At 35.7% G+C, this 24,214-nt stretch overlaps 1 protein-coding gene across 1 annotated transcript in view; it reads left to right on the top strand.

The window, feature by feature from the left end:
- ATR (ATR serine/threonine kinase) overlaps nucleotides 1–24,214 on the top strand; it is a 103,213-nt gene that overhangs the window by 75,446 nt on the left and 3,553 nt on the right. The window contains exons 37-45 of the mRNA XM_060011368.1: nucleotides 9,440–9,537; nucleotides 10,129–10,361; nucleotides 11,300–11,434; nucleotides 12,956–13,156; nucleotides 14,514–14,657; nucleotides 16,910–17,060; nucleotides 19,699–19,855; nucleotides 19,970–20,123; nucleotides 21,358–21,509. Coding sequence (XP_059867351.1) covers nucleotides 9,440–9,537; nucleotides 10,129–10,361; nucleotides 11,300–11,434; nucleotides 12,956–13,156; nucleotides 14,514–14,657; nucleotides 16,910–17,060; nucleotides 19,699–19,855; nucleotides 19,970–20,123; nucleotides 21,358–21,509 — 1,425 coding nt within the window. The remainder of the gene's footprint in view (nucleotides 1–9,439; nucleotides 9,538–10,128; nucleotides 10,362–11,299; nucleotides 11,435–12,955; nucleotides 13,157–14,513; nucleotides 14,658–16,909; nucleotides 17,061–19,698; nucleotides 19,856–19,969; nucleotides 20,124–21,357; nucleotides 21,510–24,214) is intronic.

Here is a 24,214-nt window from a genome sequence, read left to right as displayed (position 1 = left end):
ACATTACAGGCATATCTCATTTTATTGAGCTTCACAGATACTGTGTTTTTTACAAATTGAAGTTTTGTGGCAACCCTGTGTTGAACAAGTCTATCAGTTCCATTTTTCCAACAGCATTTATTCACTTCAGGTCTCTGTATACTCACATTTTGGTAATTCTTGCAATATTTCAAACTTTTTCATTATTATTGTGTTTGTTATGGTGATCTGTGGTCAGTGATCTTTGATGTTAACTATTGTAATTGTTCTGGGGCACCATGAACTGCACCCATACAAGACAGCGAACTTATTCCATAAATGCTGTGTGTGTTCTGACTGCTCCACCAACTGGCCATTCCACCATCTCTTTTCTTCTCCTTGGGCCTCCCTATTCCCTGAGACAACAACATTGAAGTTAAGCCAATCAATAACCCTACAATGGTCTCTAAGTGTTCACAGGAAGTGTTGAAAGGAAGAGTCACACATCTCTCACTTTAAATCAGAAGCTAGAGATGATTAAGCTTAGTGAGGAAGCCATGTCAAAAGCTGAGACAGGCAAAAAGCTAGGCCTCTTGTGCCAAAGAGTTAGCCAAGTTGTGAATGCAAAGGAAAAGTTCTTGAAGGAAATTAAAAGTGCTACTCCAGGGCTTCCCTGGTGGCGCAGTGGTTGAGAGTCTGCCTGCCGATGCAGGGGACGCGGGTTCGTGCCCCGGTCCAGGAGGATCCCACATGCCGCGGAGCAGCTGGGCCCGTGAGCCATGGCCACTGAGCCTGCGCATCCAGAGCCTGTGCTCCGCAACGGGAGAGACCACAGCAGCGAGAGGCCCGCGTACCACAAAAAAAAAAAAAAAAAAAAAGTGCTACTCCAGTTAACACATGAATAATAACAAAGTGAAACAGCTTTATTGCTGATATGGAGAAAATTTTAGTAGTGTACAGAGATCAAATTGGACACCATATTTCCAAAGCCTAATCCAGAGCAAGGCCCTAACTTGCCTCAATTCTAAGAAGGCTGAAAGAGGTGAGAAAGCTGCAGAAAAAAAGTCTGAAGCTAGCAGACATTGGTTCATGAGGTTTAGGGAAAGAAACCGTCTCCATAACAGAGAAGTGCAAGGTGAAGCAACAAATGCTGATGTAGAAGCTGCAGCACATTATCCAGAAGATCTAGCTAAGATCATTAGTGGTGGCTACACTAAACAACAGAATTTCGATGTAGACAAAACAGCCTTATATTGGAAGAAGATGCCATCTTTCATAGCTAGAGGAGAAGTCAATGCCTGGCTTCAAAGCTTCAAAGGACAGGCTGACTCTTATTAGGGCCTAATGCAGCTAGTGACTTACTACTCTGAAAATCCTAGAGCCCTAAGATTTATGCTAAGTCTATTTTGCCCGTGCTCTGTAAATGGAACCACAAAGCCTGGATGACACCACATCTGTTTACAACATGTTTTACTACATATTTTAAGCCCACGGTTGAGACCTACTGCTCAGAAACAAAGATTCCTTTCAAAATGTCAGTGCTCATTGACAATGCACTTGGTCACCCAAGAACTCTGATAGAGATGTATAGTGAGATTAATGTTGTTTTCATGCCTGCTAACACAGCATCCATTCTGCAGCCCATGAATCAAGGAGCAATTTCAACTTTCAAGTTTTATTGTTTAAGAAATACATTTTGTGATTGGAGTGATGTCAGCATTATGGCAGAGTGAAAAGCTACCTTTGTCTCACCCCATCAATCTACAACCAGTAAAACATCCACAGTACAACAAGGGTACTTCCGCTCAACACACCAGCACACCGGAGAATCCACACATTGGTACATCTAAAGGTGGGTGTACTGAAACACATAGAGAAGTTGAAAGCAAGAGAACAGCAGGTGGTGCCTGCAAAACCCAGCCGTCCAGCCACAGCAACTGAGTCTGCAGCCCCAGAGAACCCAACAGTGGCAGAGGAGGGAGGTACACATGATTCTAGCCTCCTGGCCCCAGCAGCTCCTGTGGCCACGGGTAACTGGGAAACAGTGGCAGTGGGGCCTGAGACCCTGTCCCTCCAGCCACTGAGGCGCCAACAACTCCAGGTCCACTGTGGCAGAGCCCCACGAACCTTACAATACCAGACACAGCAGAGAGGCCCATGCAACCTCAGCTCACCTCCCAACTCTCCTCATTCCCCTCGCCCCATGGCAGTGGAGCCTGCAATTCATGGGATCCTAGATGAGATGGCAGAGCCTACCATCTAAATGCACCAAGCAGCAACACCAGTGACAGTGGGAGAAGGAGCTACCATCGACTCCAGAGGCACAAGGTGCGATAATGAGGGCAGGGAGTCACACCTCTAACAGAGGAGGTGGAAGGTGGAAAGGGCCGACTCAAATAGAGCCAGAGGCGCCTCAGGTAAAAGAAACCAAAAACCTATGCTATAGTGCCACCTACTGGAAAACAAAAGAAAGGCCTCTAATCTCAAACCTGCCCCTACTTCAGATGTACTGGCAGAGGAACAACTCATCTAGCACCATGAATAACCACAGTGACAGTACCACAAAAAGCAAATGATGATTTTCCAGGAACCAGACTTAAAGATGCAGAATATTGCAATTTGATAGAGAATTCAATATAGCTGTCATGAAGAAACCCAGTGAGCTGCAAGAAAACTTAGAAAAACAGTTCAGTGAGCTCAGGAATAAAATTAATGAACAGAAGGAGTACTTAACTAAGAGAGTGAAACTCTAAAAAAGAACCAAACAGAAATTCTCGAGTTGAAGACCTCAATAAATGAGATGAAGAGTACATTTAAAAGCATTGGAAATAGAGCAGACCATATGGAAGAGAGAATTAGCAAACTTGAAATGGTACAAGTAGGACAGGAAAGAGAAGATATTTTAAAAATGAGGAAATTCTAGAGAGCTATTCAACTCTTTTAGGAAGGGCAACATTAGGGTAATGAGTATACCCGAAGAGAAGAGAGAGAGAAGGGAGCAAAGCATTTATTTAAATAATAGCTGAGAACTTCCCAAACCTGGAGAAGAAACTGGGTATACAAGTTCATGAAGCTAAGAGAACACCTAATTACCTTCTCTAAGACAGATTGTATTAAAATTGTCAAAAGTCAATGACAAAGAAAGAATTTTAAAGGCAGCTAAGGAAAAAGGAATGGTAACCCACAAAGCTACCTCATTGGGCCATCAGATTTCTCAGCAGAAACTCTACAGACCAGGAGGAAGTGGAGTGACATTCTCAAAATACTGAAAGTCATCACTCAGGAATACTCTATCCAGCAAAGTTATCATTCAGATATGAAGGAGAAATAAAGACTTTCCCAGACAACCAAAAGCCAAGAGAGTTAATCAACATGAGACCTGCCTTACAAGAAATGTTGAAATGAGCTTTTCTACCAGAAACAAAATGGCAAAAAGTACACAAAACTTTGACTAAGGCGATAAGTAGACAGAATCAAAAGTTGCAAGTCTTTATCACAACAGGTTTTTAAACACTTTGTTATAGCGTAAAGGTTAAAGAGGGAAAATGTTGAAAAAATAAATATAGCTGCTTCAATTCAGTAACAAACTCACAACATAAAATGGGATAATTTGAGACAACAAAAATATAAAAGGGGAAGAGGAAAAGGATGGAACCTACATAGGTAAATGAAGGTAAGATCCTATCAGCAGAAAAAGGACTATTTTATCTATGAGAGATTTCATACAAACCCCATGGTAACCACAAAACATAAATATAGAGTAGAGACATGAAACATAAAAAAAGAGGAAACTACGAAAAACAGAAAACCTCCAAACCAAAATGGCAGACAGAAACACAAGGAAAAAACAAAACAAAACAAAACAGTGGATATATAGAGCAACCAGAAAACAAAAGCTAAACTGGCAGTGCTAAGTCCTCATCTGTCACCTAAAATGTAAACGGATTGAATTCACCAACCAAAAGACACAAAGTGGTTGGATGGGTTAAAAAAAACAAGACCCAACTATATGCTGCCTCCAGGAGCTCAGCTCTAAAGACAAACATAGGCTGAAAGTGAAGGAATTACCAAGAAAAAGGAAATTAACAGCAACACAGTAATGGTAGGGGACTTTAACATCCCACTTGTGTCAGTGAATAGATCATCTGGAGAGAAATTCAAGGAAACAGCAGAACCAGATGGATTTGATAGATCTATACAGAACATTACATTCAAATGCAGCAGAATACATATTCTTCTCAAGTGTACGTGGAACTTTCTAAAGAACAAATCTCAATAAATTTAAAAAGATTGAAATCATATCAAGCGTCTTTCCCAATCACAATGGTATGAAACTAGAAGTCAACTACAAGAAGAAAGGTAGAAAAATGACAAGTATATGGAGACTGAACAGCATGCTACTGAAGAGCTATTGGGTCAACAAAGAAATCAAAGAAGAAATTAAAAATTACCTGAAGACAAATGAAAATGAAAATATGACATACCAAAAAAATCTATGGGATGCAGCAAAAGCAGTACTAAGAGGGAACTTTATAGCAATACAGGCCTACCTCAAGAAACAAGAAAAATCTCAAACAATCTAACCTTACACCTAAAGGAAATAGAAAAAGAACAAACGATGCCCAAAGTCCATAGAAGGAAGGAATTAATAACAATCAGAGTGGAAATAAATGAAATAGAGACTAGAAAGACAGTAGATAAGATCAGTGAAAATAAGAGCTGGATCTCTAAAAAGATAAACAAAATTTACAAACCTTTATCTAGACTCACCAAGAAAAAAAGAGAGAAGGGTCTGATAAATAAAATCAGAAATAAAAGAGGAGAAATAACAACGGATACCACAGAAAAACAAAGGATTGTAAGAGAATATTATGAACAAATTGGACAACCTAGAAGAAATGGACAAATTCTTAGAACCATACACCCTTCCAAGACTGAATCATGAAGAAACAGAAGGACCAGACAGCTTCACAGTGCATTCTACCAAACATTCAAAGAAGATTTAATGCTCAAAGTCTGCCAAAAAATTGAAGAGGAAGGAACGCTTCCTAACTCATTTTATGAGGCCAACATCACCCTGATACCAAAACCAAACAAAGACAACACACAAAAAAGAAAATTATAGGCCAATATCTCTGATGAACATAGACACCAAAATCCTCAATAAAATATTAGCAAACCAGCTGCTACGATGCATTAAAAGGATCATACACCATGATCAGTGGGATTTATTCCAGGGATGTAAGGATGATTCAACATACACAAATCAACCAACATGGTACACCACATTAACAAAATGAAGGATAAAAACCATATGATCATCTGAATAGATGTAGAAAAAGCGTTTGAGAAGATTCAATATCCATTTTTGATAAAAAGTGTCAATAAAGTGGGTATAGTAGAAACATACCACAAATTAGTAAAGGCCATGTATGTCAAACCCACAGCTAACATCATAGTCAACCATGAAAAACTGAAAGCTATCCCTTTAAAATCAGGAACAAGACAAAGATGCCCCCTCTCACCACTCTTATTCAACATAGTATTGGAAGCCGTAGTCAGAGCAGATAGGCAAGAAAAAGAAATAAAAGCCATCTAAATTGTAAAGGAAAAAGTAAAATTGTCACTACTTGTGGATGACATGATTTTTTATATAGAAAAGCCTGAAGAATACACGAAAAAACTATTAGAAATAATAAACAAATACAGTAAAGTTGCAGGATACAAAATCAGTATACAAAAATCTGTTGCATTTCTATTATACATGCTAGCAGTGAGCTAGCAGAAAGAGAAATTAATAAAACAATCCCATTTACAATTGCAGTAATAAGAATAAAATACATAGCAGTGAATTTAACCAAGGAGGTGAAAGACCTGTACACTGAAAACTATAAGACATTGCTGAAAGAAATTGAAAAAGACACAAATAAATGGAAAGATATTCCGTGCTCATGGACTGGAAGAATTAACATTGTTAAAATGCCCATACCTAAAGCAACCTACAGATTCAGTGCAATTCCTATCAAAATCCCAAGGACATTTTTCACAGAAATACAACAAAAAATTCTAAAACTTACATGGAACCACAAAGGACCCCAAATAGGCAAAGCAAACCTAAGAAAAAAGAACAGGGGGCTTCCCTGGTGGCACAGTGGTTGAGAGTCCGCCTGCCGACGCATGGGACGCGGGTTCATGCCCTGGTCTGAGAAGATCCCACATGCTGTGGAGCAGCTGGGCCCGTGAGCCATGGCCGCTGAGCCTGTGCATCTGGAGCCTGTGCTTCACAACGGGAGGGGCCACAACAGTGAGAGGCCCACGTACCGTAAAAAAAAGAAAAAAAAAAGAACAAAGTTGGAGGTATCACATGCCCTGATTTCAAACTATATTACCAAGCTGTGGTAATCAAAATAGCATGGTACTGGCAGAAAATAGATACATAGATCAGTGGAACATAACTGAGAGACCAGCAAAACACCCAGGCTTCTATGGACAACTAACATTCAACAAAGCAGCAAAGAATATACAATGGAGAAAGGGTAGTCTCTTCAATAAATGATGTTAGGAAACTGGACATCCATGTGCAAAAAAAAAAAATGAGACTAGACCACTATCTCATACCATACACAAAAATCAACTCAAAATGGATTAAAGACTTTAATGTAAGACCTGAAACCACAAACCTCCTAGAAGAAAACCTAGGCAGTACAGTCTTTGACATCCACCTCAGTAATATCCCTGTGGATATGACTCCTTAGGCAAGGGAAACCAAAGCAAAAATAAACAAATGGGACTACATCGCACTAAAACATTTCTGCACAACAAATGAAACCATCAACAAAATGAAAAGACAGCCTACCAAAAAGGAGAAGATATTTGCAAATGGTATATCCAATAAGGGGTTAATATCCAAAATATATGCGAATTCACACAACAACAACAAAAACCAACCCAATTAAAAAGTGGGCAGAGGAGCTGAATAGACATTTTTCCAAAAAAGACATTCAGATGGCCAGCAGACACATGAAAAGATGTTCAACATCATTAATTATTAGGGAAATGTAAAACAAAACCACAATGAGATATCATCTCACTCCTGTTAGAATGACAGTTATCAAAAAGGCAAGAGAAATAACAAGTGTTAGAGGTTGTAGAGAAAAGGGAACCCCTCCCACAGTGTTGGTGGGAATGTAAATTGGTGCAGCCGCTGTGGAAACAGTATGGAGATTCCTCAAAAATTTAAGAATAGAACTAGCATATGATCCAGCTATTCCACTTCTGGGTATTTATCCAAAGAATATGAAAACACTAATTTGAAAAGGTATGTGCACCCCTATGTCCATCGCAGCATTATTAAAATAGCCAGGATATGGAAACAACCAAAGTGCCCATCAACAGAAGAGTGGGCAAAGAAGTTGTGGTGTATACACGTATACAATAGAATACTACTCAGCCTTAAAAAAAGATGAAATCTTGCCATTGTGACAACATGGATGGACTTTGAGGGTATTATGCTAAGTGAGATAAGTCAAACAGAGAAAGACAAACACCGTATGATTTCATTCATATGTGGAATATTAAAAAACAAAGAAAAACAAAACAAATGAACAAAACAAACCAAATAAAAACAAACAGGTAGATACAGAGTAGTGGTTACAGAGGGGAAGGGGAGAGTGAAATGGGTAAAGGGGATCAACCGTATGATGATGGATGGGAACTAAATTTTTGGTGGTGAGCATGCTATAAGGTATATAGAAGTAGAAATGTAACGTACACATGAAACTTTTATAACGTTATAAACCAGTGTTAACCTAAATAACATAAATAAATAATGAAAGTAAATGTTTTAAAAAAGAAATACATTTCATATTGTAATAGCTGCCACAAGTAATAGCTGCCATAAATAGTGATTCCTCTGAAGGATCTGAGCAAAGTAAATTGAAAACCTTCTGGAAAGGGTTCACCATTCTAGATGCCATTAAGAACATTTGTGATTCATGGGAAGATGTGAAAATATCAACGTTAACAGGAATTTGCAAGAAGTTGATTACATTCCTCATGTATGACTTTGAGAGGTTCAAGACCACTATGGAGGAAGGAACTGCAGATGTGGTGAAAGTAGCCAAGAGAACTAGAATTAGGAGTGGAATCTGAAGATGTGACTAAATTGCTGTAATCTCACGATAAAAACACAATAAAACGAATGAGGAGCTGCTTCTTATGGATGAGCAAAGAAAGTGATTTCTTGAGATGGAATCTACTCTTGGTGAAGATGCTATGAACACTGTTGAAATGACAACAAAGGATTTAGAATCTCACCTAAACTTAGTTGATAAAGCAGTGGCAGGGTTTGAGAGGATTGACTGCAGTTTTGAAAGAAGTTTTCCTATGGGTACAATGCTATGAAACAGCATTGCACGCAACAGAGAAATCGTTCATGAAAGGAAGAGTCAGTCAGCGCAGCACACTTCATTGTTGTCTTATTTTAAGAAATCGCCACGGCCACCCAGCCTTCAGCAGCCCCCACCCTGATCAGTCAGCGTCCATCAACATCGAGGCAAGAGCCTCCGCCAGCAACAAGATTACAACTCGCTGAAGGCTCAGGTGATGATTAGCATTTTTTAGCAATAAAGTATTTTACAATTAAGGTATGTATATTGCTTTTTTTAGACATATGCTATTGCACACTTATTAGACTACAGTATAGTGTAAACATGACTTTTATATGCATTGGGAAACCCAAAAATTCGTGTGACTCCCTTTATTGTGATATTCGCTTTATCGCAGTGGTCCAGTACCAAACCTGCAATATGTCCGAGGTATGCCTGTACTAACTTTTCACACATTTGGCAGAGGCACAGGGTTGAGTGGTTTGTTGAGAGGATGGTGAGGAAATTGAACTTGATGGAAGATGTATGTGGTGAATAGTGAGAGACTAAGATTGCAAAGTTATAAAGAAAAAGGGTTGTATATATTTGAATCCCGAGCAGAGTCATTCATATAGTCTTAATCTAAAGGTAAGTGATTGCTGTTTTTAAACGGGGGGAGTATGATAAAGCTAGAATTTCAGAAATGGTAGCCTGGAATTTATTGAAGGGAAGAAATGTGGAATTAGGGAGACCAAGTTACTGTAATTTCCCAGAAATTGAGTGATTGGGCCTGACCTAGGCTTATGACCATGGAATACAAATAAAGGCACAGATCCTAAGGACAATTTAAAAGAAGTACTGACAGGAGTTTGACCAGGTCAAAACTTGAATTATTTTTGGTCAGTGTATTGATACTATAGAGGTTAGTGAGGAGTGAAGAAAGAAAAAAGTGGGGAGAGAGGAGTCAAAGATAATGTGTACTAGGAAGAAATACTGATGCTATAAAAATTTTTGTCAGAGGCCATATATTTCTCAAGTGGTAGTTTAAGTCTTTATATTTAATTCATATAATTAAAAAAGAATACTACGTTAATATATTTTCTATGTAATTGCAGGTCTTTACAGTATGGAAATCAGTTCATATATCAATCAATGCCACGAATGTTATCACTATGGCTTGATTTTGGTGCTAAGGCATATGAATGGGAAAAAGGTATAATTTTTTGGTAAAATTTTTAAGGGACTGAGAAGAATTATGATTTATGTGAGAGCAAGAAACGAAATGTTAAAAAAGAGGAGAAAGACTAAGCATAGACTTTTTAAAGTAGTTGGAGTTGCAGGGCCTGGAAGTGTAAACCTGCTCGTTCCTTGGTAAACCTAACACATTTTGAAAAATATTAGTTTAAGCCAAATAATTTACGTTAAAAATTACAATGGATTGTGGCTTGTTCTGTTTGCTTCTAGTCAAAATATATGTATATGTATAGCTGATTCACTTTGTTATACAGCGGAAACTAACACACCGCTGTAAAGCAATTATACTCCAATAAAGATGTTAAATAAATAAATAAATAAAGTCTGTTTAAAAAATTTGAAAAGAAACGGGCCTTGAGATTTTCAGTGGACTTAAATATTTTTTCCTACCTGGACAGAGAAAAGTATCTTTTCACAAATTGGCAAGTGATCTAGCTTTGGACCTGGGAATAACATATATCTTAAAGCAGTTTTTAAAACAAAATTTTTTTTCTGTGAAATTGATATACTTTTTTACTGCTATTTTTAACTTTGATTTTTTTTTTTCCAGCTGGCCGCTCTGATCGTGTACAAATGAGAAATGATTTAGCTAAGATAAACAAAGTTATCACAGAGCACACAAATCACTTAGCTCCATATCAATTTTTGACTGCCTTTTCACAATTAATCTCCCGAATTTGTCATTCTCATGATGAAGTTTTTGTTGTCTTGATGGAAATTATAGCCAAAGTGTTTCTGGCCTATCCTCAACAAGCAATGTGGATGATGACAGCTGTGTCAAAGGTGATATATTAATCACAATAGTGTCTTTTTCCATATTAATGCTAATATGTAGATACAAGTTCCAGGGTTTCTCTCTTATGTTAGATTTGTAGCAAGAAGATAAATTTTAAGTATTTTTAAAAAGAAACTATAGTACTATGTCTCATTATAAAATTTAGAAATATTTACTGTATCAAATGAAGTGACTAGTATGTTTAAGATTGAAGGATTTATCATGTGTTTTCTTTATGAAGTATAGTAAAGTGTTAGTGCTTGGTATAAAACGGTAACCTATTTTTTTCCAAGTTTTTTAATCCAAAGTATCAGAACTATTAATACTAGAAAATTTTATTGCATTATTAATAGGAATGTACAAATTGGTAAATATATTGAATTAATAAATATTTTAGAGAATTTAGAAAATACAGAGAAATATAAAAAAGAAAATTAAAATTCACTGTTTATATCATTAATATTTTGATGTATTTTTGTATGTTTATTATCTATGCATATTTTAACACTAAATTTGGATTGCATAGATATGTAATTTCATATTTTTCACCTAAAATTGTTACCATAATCATGTTCCCATGTTAAATATTCATTGAAGAACCAATTTTTAAAATTTTATAAAATTCTATAATGGTTAGCCATCTATAATTTATTTAACTGCTGTTGATCATTAAGGTTGTTTACTTTCTTTGCTGTTGCAAAACATCTAGACACATCTATATTTATTCTCATTTCTGATTATTCCTTCAAGATAGATCCTAAGAAGGGAATTCATCAGGTCGCAGGATAGCAGCATTTTTATGGCTATTGATAGTATTGCCAAATTGATTTCCAGGAAATTTCTATCACTGTAAACTTTCATCATGCGTACTGTTTAAGTTGATTTTTGTCAATCAGAAGTTTTGTTATCTTTTAACAATTGCATTTAACTTTTTTTTTTATGACAGTCTTCTTATCCCATGCGTGTAAACAGATGCAAGGAAATCCTAAATAAAGCTATTCATATGAAAAAATCCTTAGAAAAGTTTGTTGGAGATGCAACTCGCCTAACAGATAAGCTTCTAGAATTGTGCAATAAATCGGTACTATCATAAATCTTACTACTTATAGACCAAGTTGGATGAAACTTCTATATGATTTCAGCTGGTTGTATTTCATTTGATTAATTAAATTTAAATTCTCATATATGTTGGTATACACATATATCAAAAGTTATCAAATTGTATACTTTAAATACGTGCAGTTTACCTTAATAAAGCTGTTTTTAAAATTTCTAACATATGTCCCTCTCTCAAATATCCTCTAAATTTCTAAAAGTTCTTCTTAGTGTAAATTCTTCTGAGAGTAAATTATCCATATTTATTAGAAGTTTTTTATAATAGAGGATATGAAATATAAGAATATAAAATACTCAGTTAAAGTTCTCTCTGTGATTGTTTTCTGTCATATCTTTGAACTTTCAAAGCTCATATACATTAACCTACATACATGATAGGAAAGAAGACTGGAGTTTTGGGTTTCATCCTTTCAGTAACATTTCATTGTCTACCAGGGAACAAGCACTGTGCCTAAGGGAAACAAAGATGAGTAAGACATGTTCTCCTGCCTTGAAGTGCTCACAGTCTCATAGGAAGCCACTCAGATGGTTATCATATACTGTATAACTACTTTTTTCAGTAGGTTTATGACTAGAGTATAGACATGCTTATAGGAATGAACTAGTATTCTACCCAAGGAATTGGAGGGGAAAAAATCCTGAAGAATGTGTAGGAAGGGTAAAAGTGGGGGTAGGGGTAATTATAAGGAGGGACAGACTCTATAAGGTAAATAACTAGACTTCCCCTAACAAATATTTACTCTATCATCTATTTACAGTTGAGGAGGTAGAGACTACCCTATTTCTCACCTTCCCTTCCAATAAACATCTTGAAAGAGTAATCTGTTTTTGCTATCTGCATTAATCCTGTTTGTCCCCTGACAGTCTTGACATTATGAAAGATAGTGTTATGATAATGGCCAACATTTATTAAACACTGGCACTTTTCTAAGTGCTTTACTTGTACAAACTTCCAGTTCTCTATGTGAAACCTTTGTGGCCAACTACATTTAGAAATTCAGGATTTTTAGATTTTTAAAGGTAATGCAGTACATATACTTTTTATTAAGTATCATCACTAGGGGTAATCTGGTAGAGTATCCTGTAATCAGATACATAACTATTTCTTCAGTGAAACATATTAATCTTTGTACTAAGTGAGACGTTCAGATATCTTTTTGCTGCCAAATGAGATTTGGTACAAAAAAAAAAGTTTGATTTACAGAGCTCTTTGGAATTTGTAATGTGTGATAACAAATTGTAGGCCACTATTACCTACCTTAGTCATTTAACATCGTATAATGTAGGTACTATTTATTGATAAGTAAAAGAGTACAGAAAGGTTTAAATGAGGTGATGTATTTTTAAAAATTAGAAAAGTACAGACTGCTGAGCCATTGTAATTAAGCTATTATAGAAGTGAAATTTTTGTTTTGAGTAAAAGTAAGCATTCTATAATTCAAGGTAAACAGAGAAATTAAAATGTACTATTTTCCCCCCCCCCCAGGTGGATGGAAGTAGTTCCACGCTGAGCATGAGCACTCATTTTAAAATGCTTAAAAAGCTGGTAGAAGAAGCAACATTTAGTGAAATCCTCATTCCTTTACAATCAGTCATGATACCCACTCTTCCATCAGTTCCGGGTGCCCATGCTAACCATGAGCCATTTCCTGGGCATTGGGCCTATATTGCAGGCTTTGATGATATGGTAAACTGCAATTTTATATAACTGTAACTATGCTTTTAAAATTAAGTTGAAATTTCAAATTAAGTTTAAAAGTGTTTTTCTCAGAGACTAAATGGATTTTATTTGCAAAGAAAAAATGATTGGAAATACAGAAAAGTAAAACTATATAGTGATGGGACAAAATTAATAAAAATCTCATGTTCAACCTAGTATTTTGATTTTTTCAGATGTTCATATTGTTTTAATATGACTAAAATCTTTATTTTTTCCACAATTTGATTTTTCCATATTCATCTTTGTCCTAAAAATGGGGAACAGAAAGAGAACGAAATACAATTTTTGTTTGTAATTTGTATTTTGGGAGGAAGTGAATTTCAGCTAGGAAGAGCTTGATTCTTTTTTGTTGCTGTTGTTACTATCTTAAAGAAATGGTACCAGAGCACTTCTGAGTAAATACTTTTGAAAACTCTGTATTTATTCCAGTACTTCTGTGGCTCAAAACATTTGTTTAACTGCTTCAGACCAGTTAATAAGCCACATAATAAAATCATTCTCGTCACTTATAGTCATGCTTTGTTTTTAACTTAATATTATTCAACTTATTTACTTACATCTTTAGTTGGACATGATTTTGGAGGCATTTCTTTTGTCAAAAATAAAATTACTTTCCATTGATAAACATTTCTTACCATTAAAGAAATTTAAAAACCATCTTAGGTTCTGCAGAAAAGTCCTAAGAAAATGTTTCAAAAATCTTAAACATTACGGCTGCTTTAAGAGGCTGCCTAAATTTGAATGTGTATGTATTTACTTACACTGCTGACAGAGTAATCCTGATTTTTTTTTTATAAATTTATTTATTTATTTGTTTGTTTTTATTTTTGGCTGTGTTGGGTCTTCGTTGAGGTGCGCGGGCTTCTCATTGTCGTGGCTTCTCTTGTTGCAGAGCACGGGCTCTTGGCGCGCGGGCTTCAATACTTGTGGCACATGGGCTCTAGAGCGCAGGCTCAGTAGTTGTGGCGCACGGGCTTAGTTGCTCCATGGCATGTGGAATTTTCCCAGGCCAGGGATCGAACCTGTGTCCCTTGCATTGGCAGGCGGATTCTAAACCACTGTGCCACCAGGGAAGCCCCAGACAGAGTAATCCTTTTACTTCAATAGCCATTTCTAATGGGTGAAAATGTGTCTCTATTTATGTCCAACCATTCTTTTCATAGATCATAATTAAGATAAATTATTAAAATAATAAATTTGCTACATAATATAGGTTATTATATTTTCCTTTTTATTGTGTTAGGTAACACAATATTTATAATACACATAGAAGTTTAAACAAAGAATTTTGACCTTTATTTATATATAACTCATCATCTTTTAGGTAGAAATTCTTGCTTCTCTTCAGAAACCAAAGAAGATCTCTTTAAAAGGATCTGATGGGAAGTTCTACATTATGATGTGTAAGCCAAAAGATGACTTGAGAAAGGATTGTAGACTAATGGAATTCAATTCCTTGATTAATAAGGTTTGGATATAGTTTGCTTTTATTTTAGAATTGCCATAATTACTATCAATGAGATATGGGCAAATAGATCTCTCTTAAAAAGAGGAAATGAAGTACACTGCCTTTTTCATTTTCACTTAATTTGTTTTATTGGGATAAAATATACATAACATAAAATTTACCATCTTAACCATTTTTAAGTGTTCAGTTCAATTCAGTGGCATTAAGTACATTCACACTGTTGTGCAACCATCCCTCTCCAGAACTTTTTCATCTTCTCAAACTGAAACTGTATATCTGTTAAACAGTAACTCCCTATTCCCCTTCCCCCCAGGCTCTGGTAACCACCATTCTACTTTCTGTCTCTATGAATTTGACTACTCTAGATACCTTGTATAAGTGAAGTCATACAGTATTTGTATTTTACTGGCTTTCTTCACTTAGCATTATGTCTTCAAGGTTCATCCATGTTATAGCACATCAGAATTTCTTTCCTTTACAAGGTTAGATAATATACAGTTGCATGTGTATACCAATTTTGTTTATCCATTCAGCCATCAGTGGATATGTGGGTTGCTTCCACTTTTTGGCTATTGTGAATATTGCTGCTATGAAGATAAGTGTACAGATAACTGTTCAAGTCCCTGCTTTCAATCTTTTGGATATGTGCCCTGAAGTGGAATTGCTGGTTTCACTTAATTTTTTAAAAATAAGATACTTTTTGTTATATTGAGAAAAATGTATAAGACATATTAACAAAGGAAAATATTTTCTATTTAATGTTTAAATTATCTATAAGATACTTTTTCTATCAGATTTATTTATATTTTATATTTTGATGCCAGAAAAAAAAATGTTAGGTTCTGTTTTTACCAACACACTTTTTAGAGGTGATCATTAGTATTTTTTTTCAGTTCTGTTGGTAAGTGCTTGATTTCTATCTCAGAGATGATATGAGAAATCTCACTAAAGGGTTATTATAAATGCATAGTCTTAGGGGTTTTGAATTATTCTCTAGCCAGGTATTTATAAGTGCATAGCATCTGTTTTTCCATTGGTAAAAAATTAAACCATACTGTGAAAACTTTATTGTTTTCCTATAAGCTCTTTGTTCTGCCTCTCTATCCCCTTCCTGCATTTTACTGGTACCTCTTTTATTAACAGGAAAAAGTTATGGACCTTTAACATAGAAAATAAATAGCAGCAGATGAGTTCATTTTTTAAAAAGGAGAATTATGGTTTGTGCTTAGTTTAACCAAAAGTAATTTAAAAATTAATACCACAATAAAAACCCATTTCATAGGTATTAAGGGAAAGAATATTTTTATTTAAAATGTTGTTTGGTAAATTGGTAACTTAATTCCCAAAGCTCCCGGAGTGTTTTTCTAGTTGGGAGTATCAGGTGGCCTGGATTTAATTTATAAATTTATCTTAATCAGCCTTGTTACCAATTAAGTTGTTTCATTACCTTTCCCCCACATTAACATGGTCAAATAAAATAGCCTGATTGTGAAAAACTCGTCTCATTACGTTGGTCTAGGAGGCCATATACTGATCTTTACATGTGATTCTCATGCCATACTATTTGGCTGACATTTATGTAGCCTATCTATTCCTAAAGTTTCAAATGTATTTTTGGTCAGTGATTGTGCTTTAAAATTTGACAGGTTACAATTAGAGATGTGTGCTTAGTTTGTTTATTTCATACAGTTCCAGAATTAAACAAAATACTGTTTATCCTTACCTAGTATATTTCAGGATTAATCAGATGAGATGTGTAAAGCTTTCTTCTGCTAGGAGATCATTTTTCAAATGAAGCTATGATATTAAACTGTAAGAATAAGATATATGTTTTGGGGATATCATAAGACTCATACTTTTCTGTTCATGCATTGTTTTAGGTAAAATTAAACAGCATTCCCTGCGCCCAAGGACTTACTATTTCAGTAATATCTTAGAAGCAATTTTTAAAGAGTATTTTGTCATTGTTAAATATATAACTATAACATTTTTGAACCCAGTATTGTTGTCACATTAGTACTGAATAATTAAAAGAAGTACTTACCCAAGGCATTTTTAATGATTTGCAAATAAATTAAGGATATTGTCCTAGTAGTTTCCTGCTCTACCTTTCTGAAGAATTATTCATCTATACTACATAATAAGCTTTTATGGACATTATTTTGCTATGAAATGAGCAATCTTTAGATAGGTTTGATATAACATTTAGAAATTTTTAACTTTTAAGTTTATGTGTGTTTTTTTTTTTATAGTGCTTAAGAAAAGATGCTGAGTCTCGTAGAAGAGAACTTCATATTAGAACATATGCAGTTATTCCACTGAATGATGAATGTGGGATTATTGAATGGGTTAACAACACTGCTGGCTTGAGACCTATTTTGACCAAACTGTATAAGGAAAAGGGTACTAAAATTAACTCTTACTATATAAGTATGTAATATGGGTATAATAGCTGCTAACATATAATATAGGTATAATGGTTATTATCATTGTACATTTTGGGGGTATAAGCCATAGTAAAATTTCTTGGTACTATTGATACATACAGAAGTAGTTAAGTGATTTCTTCTTTCCTTCCTTGCGTTTTAATTCTTTCTCTATCTTTATCCCAAAAGAATTTGAGGTAGCTTACAAAAATATATATGAAAATGTGTTTTTCTAGGAGTTACTGGTTAGCAATTCTGAAACTACTTTTGTGTAAACTAGACTTCAGCAAATAAATAAATACATTGTGGCTAATGAGAGCTAGTTTTTCATATTAGAGAAAGAAAAAGAAAGGGAAAGCTAGAATGAAACCGAAAGTGTTAGATTAGAGTTAGAGTCTCCCACTGGCCAAACCTGGGATAACTTGAGCACCAAAATAAATAATAATAGTATTAGATTATAACCCATGGAATAAAATAGACAGGAGTCTACACTTATGTAAACAAATACTTGAATTAATAAATAAATAAGTAGGAAGGTAGGAACAAGTTCTTCCTTAGAGTAGAATTACAATGAATTAATGTAGAAGAGATGATGAAAACAGAAAATTGCCAATTAGTAAATATCACAGTAATAATTGTTGCAGACAGTGATTAGCAATGACTGCTGAAATTCGTTGGCAAAAGTATGATGGAAAATAGGTTATTTGCAGAGTCTCAAAGTATCTCTCCACCAGATACTTATTAATTACAAAGGGGAAAAAGTAGTAACTTTACAATGAAGAAACAAAAATATAACAGGTCAGAACTCCTTAAAAATTTCATGGTAATGGAAGACAAAAACAGAAATTTCCCAGATTCGAGGACATTAAGGAGACATGACAAGTGAATGCAGTCAGGGATCCTGAATTGGATCCTGACCCAGAAAAAGGATGATAGTGGGACAGTTGAATAAAGTCTGAAAGTTAGTTAATAATACTATGAAAAAATAATTTCTTGGTTTAGGTAATTGTATTCTGTTATGAAAGAGATGAACACTGACAAAATCTGGGTGATGAATATATGGGAAATCTGTATATTTTTTGCAATTTTTTGTAAGACTAAAATTATTTCAAAATAAAAAGTTTTAAAAATGTTTATGATAAAAAAATGTTTGTGATGTAATACATTAAAAACAAATATATCAAGTTACTAGAGTAAAGTAAAAAATATTAGTTCCCTAGGATTGCCATAACACATTACCACAAACTGTTCACAAACAACAGAAATTTACTCTCTCACAGTTGTGGAGACAAGGAGTCTAAAATCACTGTGTCAGTAGGGCCACAATATCTCTCAAGGCCAAAGGGGAGAATCCTTTCTATGCCTTTCTGTAAGTTTCTGGTGTTGCCAGCAATCTTTGACATTCCTTGGCTGTAGATGCTTCACTCCATTCTCTGCCTCTGTCATCACACAGCATTCTCCCTAAGTCTGTATGTCCCTGTTTTCTCTTATAAAAATATCAGTCATACTATATTAAGGGCTCACCGTAATGACCTCGTCTTAACCTGATTACATGGGCAAAGACCTTATTTTCAAATAAGGTCACATTCACAGGTACAAGGGTTATTTTTTTGACGGATACAATCAACGCATAGCATTAAGTAATATTGATAAATTACTATATTATGGGTATTATGCTAAGTATTTTGTATATATCATTTTTTATTATTGTTAACAAGCCTAATTATCACTATTTTTGGACAGTGAAGTAACTTAATGCAAGTTACTAATATGTTGTAGAGCTGAAGTTCAAGCACACTTGAATCTGATTTCAAGGAACTTGCTATTGACTATTTTATTTAAAGATGAAATATTATATAAGTGTTAGTTATTGCTATTGGATTTTTTTAAATATATATATATTTTCCATCCTATCATGAACATAGTTGAACTGTGCAACATTTGAGGCTAAAAATCTCTAATCTCAAAACTTGTCTATGGAAATTTTAGCTGAACCTTGGGTCCCAAAAGCACCAAACGAAGGTGGGCCTAAAAGGCACTTTATAGACTGGAGTCATGTCAACCATATAATATGAACTCACAAATACATCAGAAGGAAAATGTCTTCTGCTTCCATTTATGATTTGAATTGTACAAGATTAGTTTTAAAATCACATATCCTGTGAATCTTATAGGCTAGCCTTCACACAGAGTAAATTATTTCAGAGCACCATTGTAGGTTTCTTAGTAATGATTCAGTGTGGACCCATACTGCCTGCTGATTAACAGAGAGATCACTGTAAATTTAGTGAGGGCTGTAAGCATTTTTACATGCAGGGGCACTATTCACATTGGATTTATTCTGAGTGGTATCTTCTGGTATGTGTGGTCTTACTTGGCACTGATTATCATCAACAAGAGGCCTCACTCTAGATGAGTATTAAGTGAAGATAATGTGTTTATTATTTTCATATAGTATCAGAAGAAAGTTTACCTATGCATAATTGAAATGTTTCCATTTATTCTTGCTTTTGAATAAAAGTAGATATTTCCTGTCCTATTTTCACCAAAAAAAAATACATTGCCCCTTTTCTCATTTGGCTTGTGTGATTAATGGAAATCACTCTACCTTGCAGGAGTTTATATGACAGGGAAGGAACTTCGCCAGTGTATGCTACCAAAATCGGCAGCTTTGTCTGAAAAACTCAAAGTATTCCAAGAATTTCTCCTGCCCAGGCATCCTCCTGTTTTTCATGAGTGGTTTCTGAGAACATTCCCTGATCCTACATCATGGTAAGTTACCAAAAATATAATACATTGTTATGGTTAGATTTTTTAAAAAATATTTTAGATGTATGTGGCCCCATATGATACAAGGATACTTGATAGGCATTGTGTTTCCTTTAGGTACAGCAGCAGATCAGCATACTGCCGTTCCACTGCCGTTATGTCAATGGTTGGTTATATCCTGGGCCTTGGAGACCGTCATGGTGAAAACATTCTCTTTGATTCTTTGACTGGTGAATGTGTACATGTGGATTTCAACTGTCTCTTCAATAAGGTATATGATATGACTTACTGTAGTTAATTGTATGTTTTCTCCTAATTTCCTTTCCACAACAACTGTTCTTCCTAGACATACCTGTTAGTAGCAGCTGTAGTCACAGTTGAGTCACATTGAGAGTTTGTTGACTGGTTTTGATCAGTGGATCCCATAGACCTCAGTAAAGCAACTTAGGTTGGAGAGAACTCAGAAGAGTCATATAGGAAAACTAGCACTGAACTTGAAGTCCAAAAGCATAGATCCAAGTTCTGACTTATTGGTTCTTGGTTATATGAACATGGGGTGTTTATATAATATATGAACAGTTCATTTTACTGAGACTCAGTTTTAGAGAGACAGAGTAGTTTAATGTGATTGCTTCCAAACCTGGCAGCAGCATCTAAGAATTTTTTTTTTTTTTTAATGCAGGTACCTAGGAAACATCACAGGAAATTCAGATTGTGTAGGTCCAGCTGGGGTCTGGAAATAAATTGAGGTCATTCAGCTCTCCTTAAGGGCCCCCTCCAGTTTTCCAATGTCATGATCCTGAAAGGCAGACTAATTATTAAACCCATTTTTTCCTTCATCCTTAGTTCTCTATGGGTTGCAGTCTGCTATCACAGGAAACCAAGAAAGGTCACAGACCCAACTGAAAACAAATCAAAGATAAACCACTGGTATAGGGGATTCATACAAGAGAGGAATTTAGGGAAACTGATTGGAGGGATGAAAAAGCCCTAGGAAAGGCAGGTGTTAGAGAATGGAAGAAAATAAATGAACTGGACTTCATTATATTACATGTTACATTTCCTGTCTCAGGGATTGTGAGCATCTAACACTTGGCTATTTCTTTTCCCGTCCTGTTTTAAAGTGAAAGTCTTAAAGAAAAGAAGAAAATTGTGAGAGTATTTTGTTTGTACTTTATACTATTCAAGAAGGATATTAAGGGAGTTAATATAAGGCTAAATATTGAATGCATAAATATTGCTCTATAATTCTCTGTAATTACTTTAGTAATTCAGTGAAAGATGAATCCATCCATCCTCTAGATCTTACCCAAGGAGTTGTGTTTCAGCTCCTCAAAAGCAAAGGTAGAGTCATATGGCTCCTTCAGGATGTAGGCCTCTAACATAAGTTGCACATACGAATATTTTGAGGGTATGTTTGCTCTCTCCTAAAAGCTTTTAATTTTTTGCATAAAGATTTTTAAATTCCAGCATCTTTACTTTTTAATAAAATGCATTGTTTTAAGGGAGAAACCTTTGAGGTCCCAGAAATTGTTCCATTTCGCATGACTCATAATATGGTTAATGGAATGGGTCCTATGGGAACAGAAGGTCTTTTTCGAAGAGCTTGTGAAGTTACAATGAGGCTGATGCGAGATCAGAGAGAACCTTTAATGAGGTAATCATCTATATTTTGTAAACAGTAGTAACTTTGAATGTGATTATTGGTTTCTAAGTTGTTTTCTTTATATAGAGCTACTTTATACTGATTGAAGTAGATGTTTTTTGGGGGGCTTTTTTGGGTTTTTTTTTTCTTTTTTTCGGTATGTGGGCCTCTCACTGTTGTGGCCTCTCCCGTTGCGGAGCACAGGCTCTGGATGCGCAGGCTCAACGGCCATGGCTCACGGGCCCAGCCGCTCCGCGGCATGTGGGATCTTCCCGGACCGGGGCACGAACCCTTCCCCTGCATCGGCAGGCGGACTCTCAACCACTGCGCCACCAGGGAAGCCCTGAAGTAGATGTTTTTTAATAATAGCTTTTATTAAGATATATTTTACATACCATAAAATTTAGTCTTTTTTTTTTCTTAATTTATTTTTGGCTGCATTGGGTTTTCATTGCTGCTTTCTCTAGTTACGGCAAGCGGGGGCTACTCTTCCTTGCAGTGCGTGGGCTTCTCATTGTAGTGGCTTCTCTTTGTTGTGGAGCACAGGCTCTAGGCACACGGGCTTCAGTAGTTGTAGCATGCAGGCTCAGTAGTTGTGGCTCGCAGGCTCTAGAGCACAGGCTCAGTAGTTGTGGTGCACGGACTGAGTTGCTCCATGGCATGTGGGATCTTCCCAGACCAGGGCTCAAACCCGTGTTCCCTGCATTGGCAGGCGGATTCTTAACCACTACATTACCAGGGACGTCCAAAATCTGGTCTTTTAATATACATACTATGGTGGTTTTAGTATATTCACAAGATTGTGTGACCATCACTGCTATCTAATTATGAAACATTTTCATCACCTCCAAAAGAAATTAGCAGTCACTCCCTAACTCTACTCCCCACCATCTCCTAGCAACCACGAATCTTTCTGTCTCTATAGATTTGCCTATTCTGGATATTTCATATATAAGTAGAATTATACAACATTTGGCCTTTAGTGTCTGTTTTCTTTCAGTAGCATGATGTTTTTAAGGTTTATCTATGCTCTAGCATGTATCAGTACTTCATTCTTTTTTATTGTCAAATAATATTCTATTATATGGATATACCACCTTTCGTTTATCCATTCATCAATTAATGGACATTTGGGATTGTTTTGGCTATTGTGAATAGTGTAGCTGTGAACATCTGTGTACAGGTTTTATGTGGATATATGTTTTCAGTTCTCTTGGTTATACCTATGAGTAGGATTCTGGATATGTTAACTCTAAGCTTAACATTTTGAGGAACTTTCAAACTGTTTTCCAAAGCAGATGTAATATGTTATAGTCCCACTAGCAATGTCTAAGTGTTCCAATTTCTCCACATCCTTACCAAAACTTGTTATTGTCTGTCTATATTATTTTATCCATCTTGATGGGTATGAAATTGTATCTAATTGTGTTTTAATTTGCATTTCCCTAATGACCAGTTATGTTGAGCATCTTTACATGTTTATTGGTCACTCGCATAACTTCTTTGGACGAATGTCTATTTAAATCCTTTGCCTGTTTTTTTTAATTGGATTATTTGGTTTTTTTAACATCTTTATTGGAGTATAATTGCTTTACAATGGTGTGTTAGTTTCTGCTGTATAACAAAGTGAATCAGCTATACATATACATTTATCCCCATTTCTCCTTCCTCTGGCGTCTCCCTCCGACCCTCCCTATCCCACCCCTCTAGGTGGACACAAAGCACCAAGCTGATCTCCCTGTGCTATGCAGCTGCTTCCCACTAGCTATCTATTTTACATTTGGTAGTGTATATATGTCCATGCCATGCTCTCACTTCATCCCAGATTACCCTCCCCCCTCCCCATATCCTCAAGCCCATTCTCTACATCTGCATCTTTATTCCTGTCCTGTCCCTAGTTTCTTCAGAACATTTTGTTTTTAGATTCCATATATATGTGTTAGCATACGATATTTGTTTTTCCCTTTCTGACTTACTTCACTCTGTATGACAGTCCCTAGGTCCATCCACCTCACTGCAAATAACTCAATTTTGTTTCTTTTTTATGCCTGCGTAATATTCCATTGTATATATGTGCCACATCTTCTTTATCCATTCATCTGTCGATGGACACTTAGGTTGCTTCCATGTCCTGGCTATTGTAAATACTGCTGCAATGAACATTATGGTACATGACTCTTTTTGAATTATGGTTTTCTCAGGGTATATGCCCAGTAGTGGTATTGCTGGGTTGTATGGTAGTTCTATTTTTAGTTTTATAAGGAACTTCCATACTGTTCTCCATAGTGGCTGTATCTGTTTACATTCCCACCAACAATGCAAGAGGGTTCCCTTTTCTCCACACCCTCTCCAGCATTTATCGTTTGTAGATTTTTTGATGATGGCCATTCTGACTGGTGTGAGATGATATCTCATTGTACTTTTGATTTGCATTTCTCTAACGATTAATGATGTTGAGCATTCTTTCACGTGTTTGTTGGCAATCTGTATATCTTCTTTGGAGAAATGTATATTTATATCTTCTGCCCATTTTTGGATTGGGTTGTTTGTTTTTTTGATATTGAGCTGCATGAGCTGCTTGTAAATTTTGGAGATTAATCCTTGGCCAGTTGCTTCGTTTGCAAATATTTTCTCCCATTCTGAGGGTTGTCTTTTTGTCTTGTTTATGGTTTCCTTTGCTGTGCAAAAGCTTTTAAGTTTCATTAGATCCCATTTGT

The sequence above is a fragment of the Delphinus delphis genome, chromosome 4 (genome assembly GCF_949987515.2).
Source record: "Delphinus delphis chromosome 4, mDelDel1.2, whole genome shotgun sequence".
Taxonomy (NCBI): Eukaryota; Metazoa; Chordata; class Mammalia; order Artiodactyla; family Delphinidae; genus Delphinus; species Delphinus delphis.
Note: the sequence above shows the minus strand (reverse complement) of the source record. Positions and strands in the feature narration are given on the sequence as shown.